Source organism: Melospiza melodia (genome assembly GCF_035770615.1).
Source record: "Melospiza melodia melodia isolate bMelMel2 chromosome 7 unlocalized genomic scaffold, bMelMel2.pri SUPER_7_unloc_1, whole genome shotgun sequence".
Classification (NCBI taxonomy): Eukaryota; Metazoa; Chordata; class Aves; order Passeriformes; family Passerellidae; genus Melospiza; species Melospiza melodia.
The window spans coordinates 1,421,570-1,443,150 of record NW_026948497.1 but is presented as its reverse complement, the minus strand read 5'-3'; the positions used below and the strand labels follow the sequence as shown (position 1 = coordinate 1,443,150).

Sequence of the window (21,581 nt, the reverse complement as noted above, 5' to 3'; positions counted from 1 at the left end):
GCTTGCGTAATGCAATCCGTAAGGCTATCAACTGGTCAGTGCTATATAACATCAGGCAGGGAAAGGATGAGACCCCATCGGAGTTTTTGGACAGACTCAGGGCGGCAATGAGAGAATACACACCCCTAGACCCGGCAACAGAAGAAGGGAAACAGCACTTGCTAGGGTTAATGATGGGACAGAGTAACCCAGACATCAGGAAGAAGTTACAAAAGCTTGAGCATCCAGCAAACAAAAACCTAGAGATACTGCTAAACGAGGCATGGAAGGTATACAATAATAGAGAAGCAGAAGAGAAGAAAAAGGAAGACAGGAGGATAGCTCGAGTGGTGGCTGTAGCAGTGGCAGCTCAAAAGATAGGTTACCCGGAACCTGGAACTCGAGGAAGGGGTAGAGGCAACCCAATGGGAAGGGGAGGAAGACTCCAGCCCCACCCCACTAGGGTAGGGCCAAATCAATGTGCGCACTGCCTACAGATGGGGCACTGGAGGCGAGAATGTCCCCAACTGAGGGTTATGGCCACTACCACCACCACACATCAGGATAGTGAATGACGGGGACCGGTGGGCCGTACCCTAGCAGACCCACTGGTTAAAATGGAGCTAGGGGAAGGTAAAAAGGAATTGAGCTTTTTAATTGATACGGGAGCAACTTTTTCGGTTTTAAATCAGGAATTGGTACCTAAAAGTGATGAATTTGTACAAGTTGTGGGAGCAACAGGCCAACCAGAAAAAGCTTACTTTTTGAAACCCATTAAATACAAAATTGGGAAACAAATGGGAATTCATCAGTTCCTGTATTTACCAAATTCGCCAAAGCCCTTATTGGGAAGAGACCTATTGGAAAACCTGGGAGCCATAATAAAGTTCAACAAAGACAAATTAGAATTTCAAGTAAACGATGAACAACTGATTACAGCCCTAAGCCTAACAATCAGTTGTGTGGAACCCAAACCTGAGAACCACAACTTCGAGCGAATCCTGAGCAAGACTTATCCATTAGTATGGGCTACGGATATACCTGAAAAATCAAAACGAGCGACACCGATTGTTGTCGAACTTAAGGTCGGGGCAAGACCGGTGGTAAGAAAACAATACCCTCTGAGGATAGAAGACAGAAAGGGAATTGAGCCCATAATCAAAAGGTTTTTAGAACTGGGGTTATTGGTAGAATGTGAATCGGATTTTAATACACCGATCTTGCCAGTAAAGAAACCTAATGGAACGTATAGGCTCGTTCAGGATCTGAGGGCAGTAAACGAAATAACCAAGACATTACACCCGGTGGTTGCTAATCCATATACGCTTTTAACTAGGCTAAAGGATAGCCTGGCCTGGTTCACCGTATTAGATTTGAAAGACGCATTCTTCTGCCTTCCCTTAGCCCCCGAGAGTCAAAGGATTTTTGCCTTTGAGTGGGAATCAGTAGATAGGGGGAGGAAGACCCAACTTACCTGGACACGGTTGCCCCAAGGCTGGTCTAACTCGCCCACGATCTTTGGGAATCAGTTAGCCAAAGAATTAGAACAATGGGAAGGGCCGCCGGGAGATGGCGCTCTCCTGCAGTACGTAGACGACCTCCTAATAGCGACAGTGACGGAGGAAGAATGCATTGAATGGACTATTTCCTTGTTGAATTTCCTGGGTTTAAGTGGATATCGAGTCTCTCAACAGAAAGCACAACTGGTGCAAAAGGAAGTGGTGTACCTGGGATACGAAATCTCCAGAGGACAGCGATCCCTGGGAGCAGCCAGGAAAGAGGCCATCTGCCAGATGCCCAAACCAGAGACGGTGAGAGATCTGCGCGCCTTTCTGGGGATGACAGGTTGGTGTCGGCTATGGATCTACCAGTATGGGATACTCGCTAAACCATTGTATGATTTGCTAAAGGAAACCAAGAATATCCTAGTTTGGACTCCCGAGGCGGAAGGGGCCTTTAAGAGGCTGAAGCAGGAGCTGATGAGAGCACCAGCCTTAGGTCTCCCAGATGTGTCAAAACCATTCTGGCTATTTTCCCATGAGCGGCAAGGGATGGCCCTAGGAGTACTAGCACAGCAGCTGGGACCACACAAGAGAGCTGTGGCCTACTTCTCCAAGCGATTGGATGAAGTAAGTAAAGGATGGCCAGGCTGTCTGAGGGCAGTGGCCGCAGTGATAATTAACATAGAAGAGGCCAGGAAGCTTACGCTGGGCCAAAAGGTGACTGTGTTAGTATCCCACACTGTGTCAGCTGTGCTGGAACAGAAAGGCAACCATTGGTTGTCGCCTTCCAGATTCTTAAAGTATCAGGCCATCCTGGCTGAATCAGATGATGTAACCATTCAGGTAACTAATATTGTGAACCCAGCTTCATTCTTAGAAGGAAGAGCCCCAGCAGAACCCATCGAACATGACTGTCTGGAAACAATTGAAGCCGTCTACTCCAGTCGCCCAGATCTCAAAGAAGAGCCGTTCGAAGACGCGGACAACTGGTTTTCGGATGGCAGCAGCTTCGTGAAGCAAGGAGTAAGAATGGCTGGCTATGCAGTCACCACTACAGAGAGGGTAATTGAGTCAAACCCCCTGCCTGCAGGGACTTCAGCTCAAAAGGCAGAGCTGATAGCTCTGACCCGAGCCCTGGAATTAGCAGAGAGCATGCAAATTAATATATGGACAGACTCTAAATATGCCTTTTCTGTCGTACATGCTCATGGAGCCATCTGGAAAGAAAGAGGACTGTTGACTACACAAGGAAAAACAGTCAAACATGCAGAAGAGGTTCTGCGACTGCTGGAGGCGGTCCAACTCCCAACACAGGTGGCCATAATGCATTGCAAGGGGCATTTGAAAGGCAATACTATTCCAGAAATAGGGAACAGGAAGGCAGATACAGAAGCTAAATTGGCGGCCACAAGAAATAGGGAAGTGGAAATAGCGGCCCTAATACCAGGGGAGCTGGATATCAATATCCAGCCAGATTACCAAGAATCAGATCATAGGTGGATTCAAAGGAATAAGGGCAAAATACTAGAAAATGGTTGGGGTCGATTAGAAACAGGACAGTTAGTGATACCAGGAAACGTGATGTGGCAGTTTGTGAAGGCAGAACATGAGAAGGCCCATTGGGGCCTAGATTCGCTTTACCAATATTTGCAGACCAGAATAGCAGGACCAAAATTATTTACTACTATAAAACACGTTACGTCCCAGTGTGAACGGTGTCTGAAGAACAACCCGAATACAGGAACCAAAGTACACCAAGGAGCCATAAACCGAGGTAAATTCCCAGGTGAGGTATGGCAAATTGATTTTTCTGAACTCCCAAGAAAAGGGGGGTTTCGGTACTTGTTGGTATTAACTGACACATTTTCTGGGTGGCCTGAAGCATTCCCCTGTAGGACAAATAAGGAAAGAGAGGTAACTAGAGTACTGTTGAATGAAATTATTCCACGGTTTGGGGTACCGAAGAGCATTTCTTCGGATCGAGGTACACATTTCTGTGCAAAAGTAGTGAGAGCAATAAGCAAAGCATTACAAATCAAATGGCAATTGCACACGCCCTACCATCCACAGGCCAGTGGGCAAGTGGAAAAGATGAATCATCTTATCAAACAACAAATTGCTAAAATATGCCAAGAGACTAATTTGCAGTGGTATCAAGCTTTGCCTATTGCTCTGCTGAGACTGAGAGTCAAGCCAAGATCGAAGGAAAAATTAAGTCCTTTTGAAATTCTGTATGGTAGACCTTATGCTATGCAAGTTGTAAATGGGGATGTCATAGACCAGATCGGTAATCAATACATTTACGATTATGTAATTGCGGTGGGGAAACAGTTTGATAAGAATGCTACTGTGATGATCGAGCACCAACCTAAGCAACCTGATTGTAAATTGCATCCGTTTAACCCCGGTGATTGGGTGTATGTTAAGAATCTTTTAGGAAAACCCCTACAAGAAAAGTGGGAGGGACCTTTCCAAGTGCTGCTGACTACCTTCACCGCGGTTCGGATCAAGGAACGACCTACGTGGATCCACTATTCACGGGTCAAGAGAGCTCCGGAAAACAAACAAGAAGAGCTTAAACCTGCCCTAGATGTACAGACTCCTGAGTCAGCTGACTCCACAGGATCACGTGAGAATCCAACATAAACTAACATTGACTTTGCCAAAACCTTTATCTCTCATAGCAGAATTTAATGCCGAAGCTAGAGCTGCATTGCGTAGCACGCCAATACAGTGGATAGGGTGGGTTGAAACATACAGTCAACAAGGACCTGACCCACAGGACCCTATTCACGATCAGTCGTGTTTTGGGTGTGGGGAAAGAAATTGTGTGGGACTAATTGGATTTCTTTGTGGAGGTTGTGATAGAAAATTTTGGAACGTACAAAGTTGTTTACTGGACCTCCAATGTTATGAGTGTAGCTGCAAAGAAGCAAGGGAAAATGACGACTATTTGGCCTTAGAGAAATTCGCCAACAGACCCATTTTAGAGGCTAGGGAATTGTTTGAAGCTCCCGAACAAATTGTATTAGGGTGGTGCCATTGGAAAGTACACCGCTGGTTACAATATTGTTTGAAACTTAGTCGTTCTAAGGTTTTATCGACCCGCTGCTATTCTTCTTTCCCACGACATCCACTAACAAGTGACCAAATTGGACCCTTTAAAAAACAAAGAGATTTAGACACTGAACTAGAAAAGGTTATTTTACGGGTAGAACAAATTCACATCAAGCAACGAGAGCGCCAAAAGAAACAAAATTGACAGCCAGACATCATGACCCCGACTCCACCTCAAACCTTTACAACTTTGATCATTGGACTCTCGATAAGTATAGCTCTTCCCCAAGACCCTTCCCCAATAGACCCATGGTCTCAGGCACACCAGTGTATCCATCCAGAATTGGGAATGAGGAAACTCTATTTCGAGGTTTATGCCTTACGTAACAACCAGCCATTTCCAAGTGAAACATGGGAGCGGTTCTCCATGGTAGCGAACAAGGGAGACCAGATTCAGGTTGGGTGTCGAGAGCTTGACCCGGTAGAAGGACCGGTAGAAGGAAAAACGAGGCGACTAGTATTAACCATTCAACCCTCGAACCCAGACTCTGAAAATGACATAATCACCTATAGTCCAGTGAAGATGGGCAAGCCCACTATTTGGACTCAGCATAAGGGCCCAATTTCATGTCAGTGGGCCGATTTCAGGGGAGATCCACCCGGGTCCCAACCCCGGACCTCGGTAATTTATAGAGAGGATTCGCTTGGGGAACTACGTCCCCAGAACATAACCTATAACCCTCACCCCCTTCTCCATCTTCCGGGAGAAATTGTAGCATCTAGTGGCCCGAAGGAAGGGAAAGCACAGTGTGAGATGGCATTCAGATTAGATCAGGCAATGATGTTCACGTGTGAAAGAGAATCGAAGACACTGAAACAGGGTTCTTTCTTCCCTAAGCATAATGGTGCATATGAGGTGGGCGTGATCCCATCAGATCCGGATGTAAACTCGACCCAAGAAACCATCCTACCAGTGGAATGTAAAGCAGTACATAACCTAACCTTTATAGGGCCTCCGGTGATAAGAAAATCTAACGAACTAAAATTGTTGTTAGACCCCACTTATTCCCTGAAAAAGGTGCAAATGAACATTCACACCGATATTACTTATTTGCAAAAGGATTGCCGACCATTTATACAGCAAAGCCTTAAGGGATGGAATGCATGGTTAGCGACAAGGTCTCATCACAGAAGAACAAAAAGAGATCTAAGTGGGTGGATTGGCACCGGATTTGGCATAGTAAACACAATAGATCAGGAGGTATTAGTAAACAAATTAAGTACCGTCACATCAAGCTTAGGAAAGCTTAAGATGCCCCTCAGTTCATCCATGCTTACATTAGCTGAAACACAATCACTAGTGGTGAAATTACTAACCATGGTAGCAAACCATACTGCAGAGGATTTTGTAAAGCTCGCTGACTACACAGGGGAACTTAGCAGAGATATTGCACTCGCTATCCAATGCTCTCAGACGCAACAATGGGTGCAATCAGTAGCGGCAGGAATAATGAGAGAAGGAACGTCAGGTATATTACCTCAAGAAATAAGGGTAACGATATTAAAGGACAATCATACTACACAATTTGAGAGGGACCATCAGGCTTGGTGGCAGTTAGTGAACTTTACTTATGAGCCTCAACAGGAACACATTGAAGCTTATGTCCTCACCATTAGTGCGGCAGAGGAAAGAGCTATCTTTCCCATCCTCACTCTAGGGACAATGCACCAAGATGCCATTGTCAGGCCAATAAACCATAATGTCTGGGCCAGTTATGATTACACCAAAAATAGGTGGCAATCGGTTAGCACAGAAGCATGTATCCCTAGAGGACAATTAGGCTATGTTTGCGAAAATGCTGTGGTAGAAGCCGAAGATTTATGCTGAGATGCTGAAAATAGTGTATGTACCTTAGAAATGCTTCCGCATGATAGAACACAATCACAAGTTTACTATATAGGAAATGGGTGTGCTTGCGTAAGGACGGCTTGTGACAACGTCACTATAGATAATTGCCAAGAAGAGACTAACAATACTAACTTTTGTGTATGCAACTTTGCCAAGATCGTAGGTTGTGATTTTCATTACACTGTCCCAATAACTACCCAACAGCTAATTAACGCAAATTTCAACCTATATCAAGAAATACCGAAATTACAAATAGGGATGGACGTCAAGATTCTCAAAGCAATGCTTGCACACCCTGAAGTGAAGAAATTGGTGCAAAAGGTGAATCAAACAACTAAACGAATGGTATGGCAGATAGAACACAATTCAGAAAGAATAAAGAATGTCCTGACTGAAGTAGAACAAGTAGGCCAGCATCACTGGTGGGACATCTTTACAGGATATTCCCCAACAGCTACACAGGTCTTCCATTACCTGGTGCACCCAATGCTAATAGTAATTGTAGCTTTGTTATTACTAACTCTTACAAACATTTGTTTGTGGTGGAGACTAAGGAGCATAATGAAAAGGACCCAAATGATTTGGGCAATGGTACGAGCCTATCAGCATCCTGTGGGACCAGAACTTGACGAAAGAATTCGTAAGTTACAAGAAAAAGGGGGGAAATGAAGCCCTAAAGCAGATAGCCTTCCAGAAATAATGGGTTAAAACATGGAATGAGAGGCATGTAAAGAAGGGCCTAGCACTAGAACACACGGAGAAAGCACAGCACTAGGAAAACAGAGCAACAAATTAGATAAGAGGTAGAGCATCATGACAGGGGAAGAGATAGGTATAGGAGAAGCTAATGGGCTAAGCAGGTTTAGAGCCAGCAATGTTGAAACGACCCTAAGGGTTTTGCCAAGCCACGGGATCTAAGCCAAATACACCGGGAATTGACCAAATTAGGAAAGGAGTTCAAAAGTTTAAAGAGGAAGACTCATCGGAAAGACCCCGTCTAGGATGAAGGCAACAGGAACGACCACCTGAAGATTCCCCAAAAGAGATGTCTCCACCTACGCTCTGCCCATGCTCCGCCTACACCACGCCCCATATGAATATGCATGATTATGTATCTGATCTGATGTAATCCTATACCCAAAATTGTATATAAGGCTTGCTTTTGCTATGTGAACTTAGAAATCCATTTTGTGATTTCTCCGACGCGTCGTTAATAAAAATACCTCCTGCTTAATTGACTTAAGCTGAGTCTGATTAGGCAGTCACTCTGCCTGTTTGGGGCAAAATTCGGCATCAATCCCAAATCCTACTGGATCCCAAGGAATAACCACAAATGGTCTCAAATCCCAAATCCTGGATCTAAAACTTCCCAGATCCCAAATGCCACTGGATACCCCAAATCCAATCCTAAAAGGTCACAAATCCTGGATCCAAACAAATTCCAAAGCCCAGACCCCCATTGGATCTCCAAAAACAATCCACAAAAACCAATTTCAAATCAAAATCCTGGCAGGAAAATGGACAGGGATAGTGGGACAGGAAGGGGGACACTGGGGTGAAACTGGTGGCAATGGGATGGAGACATTGGTATGGGGACAATGGGGTGGTGGCACTGGGAGCACAGGGATGGAACTGGGCAGGTGGCACTGGAGCAGGACTGATGACACTGGGCTGGAGCTGGGGACAATGAGAGGGGACTGGGAAGACTGGGATGGTGACATTGGTATGGGGACAGTGGGGTGGTGGCACTGGGCTGGCACTGAGAGCACTGGGATAGAACTGGGCTGGTGGCACTGGGATGAACTTGGTGGCACTGGGATTGAACTGGGGACACTGGAGTGTGACAGTGGGGCAGCCCTGGGGACACTGGACTGCTGGCACTGGAGTGGTGGCACTGGGATGGAACTGGGGACATGGGGACAGGGCTGGTGGCAGTGGCACAGGGACACTGGGATTGAACTGGTGCCACTGGGATTGAACAGGTGGCACTGGATGGGTGGCACTGCTGTGTCCCAGGTACCACCTGTGCGGTGTCCCCGTGTCCCCACAGTGTCCCTGGGGTGGCTGAGGACGGTCACCTGCTGCTGGCCCTGCCTGTGGTGGCCGTGTCCTGCCAGGTGGCCCAGCGGGTGAGGGGACATCACGGTGTCACCTGGGCACCAGCGGGGCCACCAGCGGGCCGTGGCCATGCGGGGGGCGGGGCCTGATGTTGTGACGTCACCTCGCCCCGCCCATTTCCGGCAGGCGCCATTCCTTGGACATCGGCTCTAGCTCTGCGGGGAGATCGAACCGGCACCGAGAGATCAAAGGAACGATGGGAAGGGTTCCCCTGAGCGATGGATGCAAAAAGAGATTTGCCTTCTCAAACAATCGGGGCTTGGGGGGTTAATTAATTAATTAATGCTGGCATCAGCAACCCAGTGCCAGCCCAGTGTCCCCAGTCCTGTCCCAGTGCCACCAGCCCAGTGCTCCCAGTGCCAGCCCAGTGCCACCGCCCCATTGTCCCCATACCAATGTCACCATCCCATTGTCCCCATCCTGTCCCAGTGTCCCTGTCCCAGTGCTCCCATTTCTGTCCCAGTGTCCCCAGTTCCACCCCAGTGGCAAAACAGCAAAAAAGAAGAATTTATGAATTCTTCTCTCGTCACCAGAGAGTGAAAACACGACACGATTTAACTGCAAAGAGAAATAAAATAAATTGGTTTAATGCACAAGATAGCATGGAGGCAAGTCAAGGGTTAAAACCAAACAAAAGAACATCTGAACTCACAGGAATGTTTGAAAATAATTTATATAGAATATAGAAAAATATATGCATAATTTTATATAAAAAGGAACAAATTTTTAGTTAATATATTAATAATACATAAGTATAATATAAATTGTTAGTATAAAATACATTAATGTAAAATATTTTTATCAAATATATAATATTTCTATTGTAATACTCTATAGAATACTAATATATATTTTGATTGACATTATATTATGAATATTCATAAACCTAATGAATATGCATGAAAACCTCTTTGATGTAACAGGACATAAAGAACATGGCTTAATTAATGGTGAGCTTTTGGCAATTAGCAGCACAATTTTAACCTTTAACGAACTTTTATAAATATTTCAATTCTGACCCGTGTTTCTCACAGGGGGTCCCAGCTGATAATGGGGAAGGGGGGGACAGGACTGAGCCCCAAGAGACCCCCCCAGTGCTGGGGACCCCCCTGTGCCCCCCAGCACTTGGAGCCCCCTGGTCCCACTCCCGGCTCCCCCCAGTCCCGGTGCTGCTCCCGGGGGTCCCACGGCTCTGGGGGCTCAAAGGGGAGGGGGCAGAACCCCCGTGATGGGGGGGGGCACAAAGGGGGGTCCCGGCCCGGTGCTCGGGGGTGTCGGTGCACGAGGGGGGGTCCGGTCCCTGTCCCGGTGCTCGGTGAGGGGGGATCAGGGCACGAGGAGGGCCCAGTCCCGGTGCTGGTGCACAGGGGGTGCTCAGTGATTTGGGGGAGTCTCCAGCGGCCCCAGTGCACGAGGGGGGGTCTCGGTGCTCGGTGATTTGGGGGGGTTTCTGGTGGTCCCAGTGCCTGAGGGGGGGTCGCAATGAACGATGACAGCACTGATTGATGGGGGGGCCTCCGGTGGTCCCGGTGCACCAGGGGAAGGTCCTGGTTCCTGGGGGGGGTCCGGTGGTGCCGGTGCACGAGGAGAGGGAGGGAAACTCGAGGGTCCTGATGCCTGAGGGGGGGTCCTGACGGGGGCGTCCCGGTGCATGAGGACGGTGAAATTCGGGGGTCCCGGTGCTCAGGGGGGTCCCAGTGGGTGCTCAAGGGTGGGGTGTGACACAGACAGAGACCCCGGTGACACCAGGGACCCCCACACAGCGACTGGGCCTGTCCTGGTGACACTCGGGGGTCTCTTGGTGGCACTTGAGGAACCGGTGGCACTCTGGAGGCTCGTGGTGACATAAGGAGCTGGTGGCACTTGAGGTGCTCTTGGTGACACGAGAAGCTGGTGGCACTTGAGGAACTGGTGGCACTCGAGGGGCTCTTGGTGACACACAGCGCTGTGGCACTCAAGGAGCTGGTGGCACTCAACTGTCCACAAGTCTCTCCAGTGACATCACTGCACCAATGACATCACAGTGGTGACATCACTGTCCCCGCAGCAGCCTTGGGATGTCCTTGATGGCTTTTTGGCACTGCTCAGCCCCTGCACGGCTGCCGGGGCCACAGGGGCCACCGTGGCCACTGTAGGGACTCAAGAGGAGGTCGTGGATGTCCCCAAGTGTCCCCAAAAGGTGATGCTTGAACAGGAGGGCGCTGGCCTCCCACAGCTGCTCAAACTTGGCCACTTTCGCCACCAAGTCCTCAGGGACATTGGGGGATGCCTCCTTTGTCCCCTCCAGGGCAGCCTCAGTGTCCCTGAGCTGGCACTCCATGTAACTGATAAACTCAGTGGCTCTGTCACACGCATCCACCAAGCGCTGCAGTGGCTCCAGGGCCACCTCGGCCCAATGTCTCCTCCTGATGGCGGCCCTCGCCCGCCTGGAGGCCACCACGGCCTCTCCCATGGCCTCATTGGTGGCCATTGCCACCTGGGCATCACGTGTGGCCCCCACTGAGGCCTCCTTATCCCTGTCCAGGGCCACCATCAGCTGCTGGGCTGTGGCTGCCAGGTTGTCCCCAGCTGTCTCCCTGCAGGTGGCCTTGTCCTGCTGGTCCCTGGCCCAGGCGAAGGTCGCGTCCTTGCAGGCATCACGGAGCTTGGTGACCTCCTCGACCAGCTGTTTCCATCTCTCCTCACACGCAGACACCAACTCCCGCCAGGCGCTGCCCGCGGCTCTCACATCGGCCCAGGTGGCCCCTGGGGTGGCCCCGAGGGTGGCCAGGGCCTGGCCTAGGGAGGGGACATCGGGGTGTTCCAGGCCCTTACGGAGGCTCCAGGTGAAGATCCTCAGGGCCGCGTGCAGCAACTTTGGGGGCACACAGCGCCGCACGCCCCGGTGTGGCCCGGTCACGGTGGCCGTCACCTCGCCCAGGGTGGCCACCACGGACACCAGAGCCTCCAGCAGCTGGGGAGGGGACAGGGGAAGTGTCAGGGACCTGGTGGCACGTGTGGCCTCTTGTGTGGCCCCTGTGCCCTCCTGGGATCCCATTTGTCCCTTCCCTGGAGGGCTCTGCTGTCCCCTCTGTCCCTTTGTTACCCCCTCATCACCTCAGCCACCCCCTGCCACTCTCCCTGCTCTCCCTGCTGCCAGGCCCTGCCACCACACTCGTAGCCTCTGCCACCCTCTGCTGTCCCTTCTGCCAGCCCTCATGTCCCCAACCCCCTGTGTCACCCCCATCCCCCCTGCCCCCACACCATTTCCCCTCCCCCGCTCTGTCACCTCTTCCCTTCCTGCCACTGCCTCCTGTCCCCTTTGCGACCCCCTGTCCCCTCCCACCACATCCCCCATCTCCCCCCATCCTCCACTGCCCCTCATCCCCAGTGTCCCCTCTGTCCCCCTCTCCCCCAACCCATCGCACCTCTTGGAGCTCCACGCTCACTGGGGACACACTGGGGATGCTCTGGGGACACTCTGGGGGTCGAAGGAGCCTTGGGATGTCCTCGATGGCTCTTTGGCACTGCTCGGCCACCCCACAGGGACTGGGGCAGGCAGGACCACCAGCGAAATAGACCTTGATGATGTCATCAACTGCCCCCAGCAGGTGATCCTTGACCAGGTGCGTCTTGGCCTCCCACAGCTGCTCGGCCACGGCCACCTTGGCCACAAAGTCCTCAGGGACATCAGGGGACGCCTCATTTGTCCCCTCCAGGGTGGCATCGATGTCCCTGAGCAGGCGCCGCAGCTCCCAGGGGAACACGGTGGCTTCGTCACACGCAGCCACCAAGCGCTCCAGCAGCCCCAGGGCTGCCTCCACCCGCTGTCTCACCATGGTGGCCCTTGTTGCCTCGCTGGCAGCCACCCTGGCCTCTCTCCTCACCTGGGCTCCATGCCCAGCCACCACCTTGGCCCCCTCCTCCCTGGCCGGGGCCTGACCCAGCTCCACCACGTTTTCCTGAGCTGTCCCATCACGGGCAGCCTCGTCCTGCATCTCCCTGGCCCTGGCAGTGGCGGTGGCCGCCCTGTCGGCCGCCTTGGTGGCCAAATCCCTGCAGGCGTTGCGGAGCTTGGTGGCCGCCCTGGCCAGCTGGGCCCAGCTGTTCACAAGCGGAACCACCGACCTGTGCCACTCGCTGGCTGCCATTGTCACACGCTTCTGGGGGGGCCATGGGGGTTTCTCTCTGATGAACAGGGCCCGGCTCCGGGAGGTGAAAGGGTCTTCAGCATCATAGGGGACATTGTGGCGCCACCAGGGGGCTTCAATGCAGTCCCGGATGGCCTTGAGCTGCCAGCTGAATGACCATAGGTGCGAGTACATGTGCCTTGAGGGAGTGAGCAGCAGATTCATCTCATCACGACTGGGCAGGGTGGCCAGCAGCTCTCCCAGGATGGCCGCCATTGTGACCTGTGGTTGCAGCAGGGCCGGGGACAGCTGGGGAGGGGACAGTCAGGGAGCTGGTGCCATTTGTGGCCTCCTGGGGTGGCCCTGTGCCCCCAGTGGGTTCCCTTTTGTCCCCTGCATCCCTCTGTCAGCCTCTTGTTCCTTCTGCCACTCCCTGCCCCTCCCTTGGCAGCCCCTCCTGCCCCCTGCCCGTCTGCTGTCCCCTCTGCCACCACCCTGCTCCCACTGCTGTCCTCTCTGCCACCCCCTGCCACCACATTCCTAGCTCCTGAAAACCCCTCCTGTCCTGTCTGTCACCTTCTGCCAGCCTCCATGTCCCCACCACCCCATGTCCCCCAAATTCATCACTGCCCCCTCCCCATCATGTCTCCTCGCCTGGCACCTCCCCCTCACCCGCCACTCACTCCTGTCCCCTTTACGACCCCCTGTCCCCTCCTGCCACCCCCCAGGACCTCCCATCCCCCATTAGCCCATCTCCCCCAGTGTCCTCTCTGTCCCCCTCACCCCCTTCCCCCGTCGCACCTCTTGGGGATCCGTGCTCACTGGGGACACTTTGGAGACGCTCTGGGGACACTCTGGGGATCGAATGAGCCTTGGTATGTCCTCGATGACTCTTTGGCACTGCTTGGCCACCTCACAGGCACTGGGGCTGTTGGGACCATCAGTGAACAAGAATTCAATGGTGTCTGGAAGAGTCTTCCCCAGGTGATCCTTGGCCAGGCGGGCATTGGCCTCCCACAGCTGCTCAGCCACGGCCACCTTGGCCACCAAGTCCGCAGGGACAGTGGGGGGTGCCTCATCTGTCCCTTCCAGGGTGGCATCGATGTCCCTGAGCAGGCGCCGCAGGTCCTGGTGGGACCGCGTCACAAGCTGCCACCAAGCGCTCCAGCAGCCCCAGGGCCGCCTCCACCCGCTGTCTCACCATGGTGGCCCTTCTTGCCCAGCCACCCTGGCCTCTCTCCTCACATGGGCTCCATGCTCAGCCACCACCTCGGCCCCCTCCTCCCTGCCCAGGGCCTGACCCAGCTCCACCATGTTTTCCTGAGCTGTCCCATCACGGGCAGCCTCGTCCTGCAGCTCCCTGCCCCGGGCGGTGGCTGTGGCGGCCCTGTCGGCCGCCTTGGTGCCCAAATCCCTGCAGGTGCTGTGGAGCTTGGTGGCCACCCTGGCCAGCTGGGCCCAGCTATTCACAAGCACAGACACCGACCCCTGCCATTTGCTGGCTGCCATTGTCACATTGTCACAGGTGGTCCGTTGTCGCCTTCTGGAGCAAGGCAGGCGACCTGGTTCTGAGGATCAGCACGGCGGCCCACTCTCCAGGGCCGCTCGGGCCAATGACACACGCAGACACCAATATGATGGACGGTCAAAAGGCGTTTATTACTTCTTCTCGTGGGGTCTTATAGTCTAAGGGGTCCTCTACGTCAAAAGGGGGTTTGTCCTTCTTATCTATGTTTAGTAGGGAATGGAAAAGTACTGGGTAAGGAATGGAAAGTTACTGGCACTACTGTTAGTGGGGCCACATTCCTACTGTTAGTGGGGCCACATTCCTAGGGTAATCTCTTATCTTAGAGGAACAAAGGGTCCTGGCTTTCCGTGACATCGCGTGATCTTCTGCAGCGCCTTTTCCCTATCTACCACAGTCCATGGGGTGCTCTTGTAGGCGACCAGGGCCTGGCTCAGGGAGGTGACAGGGCCATCATCAGAAGTGGCATTGCAGTGCCACCAGGCTGCATTAAGGTGGTACAGGGTGATCTGGAGCTCCTTGGTGAAGTCAATCAGGTCCAAGTACAGGCAGCTTGGAGACAGGAGCAGCAGCATCATCGTGTCCAGACTGGGCAGGTTGGCCAGCATCTCCCAGGATGGCCACCACGGTGACCTGTGGCTGCAGCAGGGCCGGGGACAGCTGGGGAGGGGACAGGGGAGGTGTCAGGGACCTGGTGCCACTTACAGCCTCCTGAGGTGGCCCCCTGCCCCCGAGGGGTCCCCTCTGTCACCTCTGTCCCTTTCTCAGCCTCTTGTTCCCTCCATTCCCCTTCCCCTCCCCTCATAGCCCCTCCTGCACTGTGTCCCTCTGCTGTCCCCTCTTCCACTCTGCCCGTACACTGTTTCCCCTCTGCCACCCCCTACCACCGCACCCATAGCCTCTCCCCATCCCCCTATGTCTCCCCATCCCCCACTGCCCCATCCCTCTCTGTGTCTCCTCCCCTTCTGTCACCTCCCCACTTCCTGCCACTCCCTCCTGTCCCCTTTGTGATCCTCTGTACCCTACATCCTCCATTGCCCCCTTCCCCCTCCCCGTGCCTCCTCTCCCTGCCACGTGTCCCCTCTGTCCCCATGTCCCCCCGCATCCCCCATCCCCCTGTCGCACCTCTTGGAGCTCCATGCTCACTGGGGAGACACTGGGGACACATTTGGACACTCTGGGGATCGAACGAGCCTTGGGATGTCCTCGATTCCTCTTTGGCACCACTCGGCCATGATGCGGCAATGGGGACTGTCGGGACCACAACCAAAATAGAAGTCAATGATGTCTTGAATTGTTTCCCCCAGGTGACCCTTGACCAGGCGGGCGTTGGCCTCCCAGACCCACTCAGCCACAGCCACCTTGGCCACCAAGTCCTCGGGGACATTGGGGGACGCCTCATTTGTTCCCTTCAGGGTGGCCTCAATGTCCCCAACCCTGAGCTGCAGCTCCCAGGGAAACGCGGTGGCTTCGTCACAAGCGGCCACCAAGCGCTCCAGCAGCCCCAGGGCCACCTCCACCCGCTGTCTCACCATGGTGGCCCTTATTGCCTCGCTGGCAGCCACCCTGGCCTCTCTCCTCACCTGGGCTCCATGCCCAGCCACCACCTCGGCCCCCTCTTCCCTGCCCAGGGCCTGACCCAGCTCCACCATGTTTTCCTGAGCTGTCCCATCATGGGCAGCCGCGTCCTGCAGCTCCCTGGCCCAGGTGGTGGACGCCTCAGCAGCCACCTCCCTCCAGGTGTTGCAGAGCTCAGAGGCCTTCCTGGCCAGCTCGGCCCAGCTGTCCACAAGTGCAGTCACCAACCCCTGCCACTTGATGGCCACCATTGTCACATGGTTCTGGGAGATCCATGGCGTGCTCTTGCAGGCAGCCAGGGCTTGGCTCAGGGATGTGACAGGGCCATCATCATTCACGGTGACAAACCTCCTGTTTCTTGCCTGGCAGTTTCTGGGATGGGGCATCAGGAATGCATTTACTTGAGTGTCAGTGGCACTGCAGAAATGCACTTGATGTAAGAATCCTCTGAAATAACACAGGCAGACCACACTGACTCTGGAAAATGGCCTGTAAAGCTGGTGTCCCCATTTGGAGAAGCAAAATGTGCTATTTCTGATGGAGGTTCCTACTAAGAGAGTCAGCCAATGAAACTGGCTCTCAAGGTGAGATCATTTGGATGTTGCCGTGGCTGTGGCAGCCCCAGGGTTTGGGTTTTTTGGTTGGCATAGCAAAATGAGCTCTGAGCAGCATCTGTGGCAGGGAGGAAAGTGCCCCTGGAGCTGGGGCTGAGGCCCCTGTTGCCTTCTATGTCAAGGCAGGCGACCTGGTTCTGAGGTACAGCTCGACAGCCCACTCTCCAGGGCCGTTTGGGCCAATGACATACGCAGACACCAATGTGGTGGACGGTCAAAAGGCGTTTATTACTTCTTCTCCTGGGGTCTTATAGTCTTAGGGGTCTCTACGTCAAAAAGGGGTTTGTCCTTCTTACCTATGGTTAGTAGGGAATGGAAAAGTACTGGGTAAGGAGTGGAAAGTTACTGGCTTCAGTGGGGCAACATTCCTACTGTTAGTGGGGCCACATTCCTATGTTAATTTCTTATCTATGAGTAACTGAGGGTCTTATCTATGGGGAACAGAGGGTCCTGGCTTTCCGTGACATCGCGGCAATCTTCCGCAGCGCCTCTTCCCTAGCTACCACAGGCCCCGGGGTGGATGTGAGCCCGTGTGGGTGTGAAGGGAGCTGGCAGAGCGCTGAGTTTGCTTTCTCTGCAGGCTCGCGCTCTGATCCGGCAGAACGGGACCCCGCAGCTGCAGGAGCCCCGGCGCCTGTCGGCTCTGCTGCGGGACTGCCTCGAGTGCAGCCTGGAGCCGGACGAGGAGCGGCGCTGGGCTGCCCAGGAGCTGCTGCAGCTGAGGGCCAGGGGCTGCAGGGGAAGCAGCAGCGCCAGGGAGGGGTTTTCTTGTGGGGCCCCCTCCGACACTCTCCAGTCTGGCTGCGTTCCACACGCAGAGCAAGCAGAATCCTCGCCTGCTGTGGCTTGGCAGGCTCCTTTGGAGCTCATCTGGACCTGGTGCCCCACAGCGAACAGGGACATCTTCGAGCAGCTCAGGGGGCCCAAAGCCCTGCCTGACCTGAGCTTGGATGTTTCCAGGGAGGAGGCACCTCCCACGTCTCTGGGCACCTTCTGTCAGTGTTTCCCCACTCTGCTGGTTAAAAAATTCTTCCTTAGATCTAATCTGAGCCTGCTTCCCTCTCCTGAGTTTCAAACCATTTCCCTTTGTCCTGTTGCAACAGAGCCTGTGAGGAACTTGACTCTGGAAAGTAACAGTTCATTTCTTTCCTTTTTATCCTTTGGGCAGCACCCATTTTTATCATCAGCCAAGCCTCTCTGCAGCCTGACCCCTTGATCACTGCAGCAAAGCAACTGAGGGAGAAGCGGAGGAGATGAAGCACTTGAGGACAGCTTTCAGTTACAGTAGTCAGGACAACTAGTTAGTTATGGTAGTTAGCAGTGGTAGTTTGTTATGGTAGTTAGCAGTGATAGTTAGGTATGGTGGTTAGCACTGGTACTTATTTATGGCAGTTAGGACAGCCTGTTTGTTATGGCAGTGTTTTGAATAAAAACTCTCTTAACCCACAACTGCCTTGCCGTGTCCCTTCCTTCTCCCGCTGTGCCTCAGCTGCCCGGAGCAATGTGAGGGGAGAGCGGGCCCAGCCTGGCCCAGAGCTGAGCCCCAGCAGAGCCCTGGCAGAGCCCAGAGCAGCCTTGGCCCCTGCAGAGTCAGCCTGGAAGGAGGCGCTTGGAGCCTTCTCGGCTGCACCCGGCTCTCGGTTACAAACTGGGTGTGCTGGAAAATGTCACCGGCTCTGCACAAGGGCAGAAGGGGCCCGGGGAAGGCACAAGTGCTCCATGTAAGGGAAAAACCTGCCCTGAGTTTGTTATAAATAACTAGGTAGTGTTGCTTTTGCTATTATGTATTGACTTCTGCAATCTATTCTTAATCACACTGATTTCGATAGAGTACAGTTTGTAATCACTTTTAACTGCTTGTGCTGTAGTATAATTTGTCAGCTTTTTGTGGCCAATGCCCTGGCCCCTGTGTAGCTCATATCCTCAGAACATCATTTATGGATGACATTTTAGTTTGTGGACAGTGTGAAAGACATACATTATAGTTTTGGCTTTTGAAATATATTAAAGTGAATGCCATGTGTTGTGCATTAGAATGTTAACTTTTGCAGAAGTAGCTGTAGTTGTGAAATAATAACTAATGCTTTTATTTTTGTAAATAACTGACAATAACACTTCAGAGATATCTGTGAAATAGCTGATGTTCATTTAAAGAACTTGTGGAAATAGCTAAAACCGTCTGAATGGTCAGATAACATTTAAGGAAGGGATGTGATAAGGACATTGTCACTGACCCTTCCACTGTCAATAACTGTCACCTGCTGAAACCACAGAACAGGGGCCCTTGTGAGGGAGTGACACACAACCCTCAAAACAGCAATCCACGATTCCTGCACATGCTCTAAAACGGCGAGTTGGGGGTCAAACCAACCTAAAGAATTCCTGGAACAAGTAAACGAGTTCAAAGAAATATTTGAATGTGTATAACATTATGAAGACGTATTTGAACAATACAGTGGAAAAACTAGACAAGAAGAGTTGCTGTGGTTAACCAGTGTGCCTCTGGCCATCGCCAAGCACCCAGCGCTGTTACTGATTTGTCCCTTATTATTCCTTATTAAACTTTCAAAAATTCTAAAGAGTGAGGCTCCTTTCTCACAAAACCCAAGGTGCTCACCCCTTCTTCTTCCCCCAAAGCCAGGATTTGTCAATCCTAAACTTTGTCTGGATGGAGGAGAAGGAGGCTGTGAGGAAAAGGAAGATGCACTGGTGTGGAGGCACATGGGAGTCTCAATCTCCCACCCGTGGGGGACTGGTCCCCAAAAAGAAGAAGAGATTTCAAGGTTATGGTGAGAAGCTTTCTTCTCTCATAGATCTTTGCAGGCACATGCTGATTTCTGGAAAGTTATGTTACCCCATTGGCCCATTGGCCTAATTACCCTAGTTCAACCCATGTTACCCATCTTAGGTTAGTCCCTAGAATGTTCTCCCTCTCTGTCCCTCCATTGGCCCTAATTTACTCCATTCCTCTGCCCCTGTTTCCCTATTAGCTGACCCGACCCTTAACCCCTCCTTTGCCCCATTTTCCCCCATATCCATTGGACCCTGACCCTCAGCTCCACCCTCACTACCCCATATAAAAACAGCTTGCACCCTGTCTTTGTCCCTGGGCCCTGTTCAGCTCTGTGCCCTGTTCCTGTACCAATAAACCCAGTTTGCTGCGGATCATACCCAGACCCATCCTGCCAACTTTGTCAGCTTTATAAAGCAGCCGTGAGCTTCGGGCTCCGGAGTGCCGGACGCTCCAAGGGCCTCGGCAGCGCCAGGACGCTCCAGACTGGGACAGCCAGGCAGGGCAGGAGGAATCACTGCTCCTTTTCCCTCTCTGCTGCTCCATCTCCCAGCCCAGCATCGCTGCAGGACAGCCTCACTGCCAATGCCATCCTGCCAGGGCTGGACTGGGGGGATCTCCTTCCCCTTCCCTCTGCCATGGAGGCAAATCCCATCTTCTCCTTGTCCACCCTCCTTCTCCTCATTCTGTCCTACATCCATCCATGTTTCTTTCCCATCTCCTTCTCCCTTGTTCCTTCTTGTTCCTTCCTTGTGGCGGGCTGAGGGCGGCCGTGGCTGGGCAGCGGCGCCATTGTCGGAGCGTGTGTGCGGTCCCGTGAGCGGCGGCAGCGGCCGGAGCGCGGTGAGGCGGCGGCGGAGCTCGGAGGCGGCCGCAGCGCAGGTGGGAGCCGCGCTGGGTTGTGCGGGGGCTCGGGGCTGGCTGCGGGCCTCGGGGGCGGCAGAGGACTCGGGCGGGTTCGTTGTGCCGTGTCCGGCCTGTGTTGCCGCTGGAGTGAGGGCGCTGCAGGAGCGGCTGCCCGTGGTCTCCTTGTGGCCGCTGCCTCGGCAGGAGCCGCTGCCGGAGCAGCGCTGTCTCGGCCCGGTTGCTGTGGCTGGGACAGAGGGGGCTGCCCCGTGCCCGGGGCTGTGCGGGGAAATTCCCGTGGCCGGAGGTTTCTGTGCCCAGAGGAGACAGAGGAGTCCTGTAAAAGTGACTTTATTGCTGAGCAGAGGGAGAGGCCGTGGGGCAATTCCCGTGCGCTCTCTGCCATTGTTGTAGTTCGCAGCCTCCTTTTTATCCTCATTTTCCCGGCCACATCTCCCTCTCCCTTTGCCCACTGGCTGAGGCGCTTGGAAGGTTCAGACCTCCCGATCCGCCAGCTGCATGTCCTTGTTAATGTGCACCCCCACTTTTGTATAACAGCCGACATTCACGGCTCTGTTAAATCTTTACTCTTCTGGAAGTTCAGAAATGTAGCGGGACTTTGTGTGAGCAGCAGTCCATGTTAATTAGTAACATTTATTGAAGCTGGTGGTTTCGCCCCTTACTTCCTTATCGACGAGACCCTGGCCCCTCGCTCAGCTGCTGAATGAGCTGCACTCTGAAGGTGTGGAGCATGGTAAAAAGATTAGAGTTGCTGTAGCACATCAGAGGAGAAACAGCATTCGTTTAACCCATGGTCTGTCAGGGAGCCACAAAACCGTGTCCACTTCCCATCCTTTTCACGTTTGGACCAATACATAAGCTGCTTTTTTGTTTCCGTTGTTTTGTTTTTCACCACGTTTCCTTTGTCTTCTATTTGCCAACAGCAGGTTGAGTCATTTAATTCTCCACAAACTTCTCTTTTTTTCTGCTAACAGATGATCTGATCTCATCCCATGTTTAAGGGTTGTGTTCCTCATTTCAGTGGATTGGTCAGCAGGAAGGTCAGGAGCTGGAGCTGTCTGGTTGGTTATTGCAAGGGCAGCTTGTAATCTAATGATGCCATTGAAATGAGAAATGGGTTCTGTGACTCCTGATATGAATTGGTTTGGGTTACCAGGGTGTTATAGGATTTGTTCTGCTGGCCTTTTATGTTTTCCCCATTTTTGGCTGCTCTCCAGCCAGGGCTGCATCAGTTAGCCGCTTTTCTCTATTTAAATCATCAACTAATTGGATTCCCAACTGATTTCCCTGAATTTTTGGTAGCAAAAAATCCCCAGTGCTCTAATATACCCTATATAACACAGACAGTGACAGCACATGTTGGAGTGGGCAGAGGGATGATTCCCCCCATTTGTTTATAGTGAAGTTTTTCCAACATTCTCCATTTGCTGTTTCCCTTAGCAGCTTCATCCGTTTCTGTTGCAGGGTCAGATATCCTCCCCCTGGGCTCTGCCTTGAGCTGTGCAAATTCCATCAGTGCCAGCAGGCAGAGC

General features: G+C 52.7%; 1 protein-coding gene, 1 long non-coding RNA gene and 1 pseudogene across 2 annotated transcripts; all 3 read right to left on the bottom strand.

The window, feature by feature from the left end:
- LOC134432722 (zinc finger protein 11-like) overlaps positions 1–21,581 on the bottom strand; it is a 246,541-nt pseudogene that overhangs the window by 184,193 nt on the left and 40,767 nt on the right.
- Positions 9,464–12,468, bottom strand: LOC134432736 (uncharacterized). Its single transcript, XM_063181629.1, has 2 exons — positions 11,973–12,468; positions 9,464–11,518 (listed from the first exon to the last, which is right to left on the bottom strand). The coding sequence occupies exons 1-2, from the start codon at positions 12,381–12,383 to the stop codon at positions 10,598–10,600; spliced, it is 1,332 nt and encodes a 443-aa protein (XP_063037699.1). The 5' UTR covers positions 12,384–12,468; the 3' UTR covers positions 9,464–10,597.
- LOC134432863 (uncharacterized) lies at positions 14,310–15,476 on the bottom strand. The gene is made up of 2 exons (XR_010031427.1): positions 15,325–15,476; positions 14,310–14,859 (listed from the first exon to the last, which is right to left on the bottom strand). It is a non-coding gene; the product is annotated as an uncharacterized LOC134432863 (long non-coding RNA).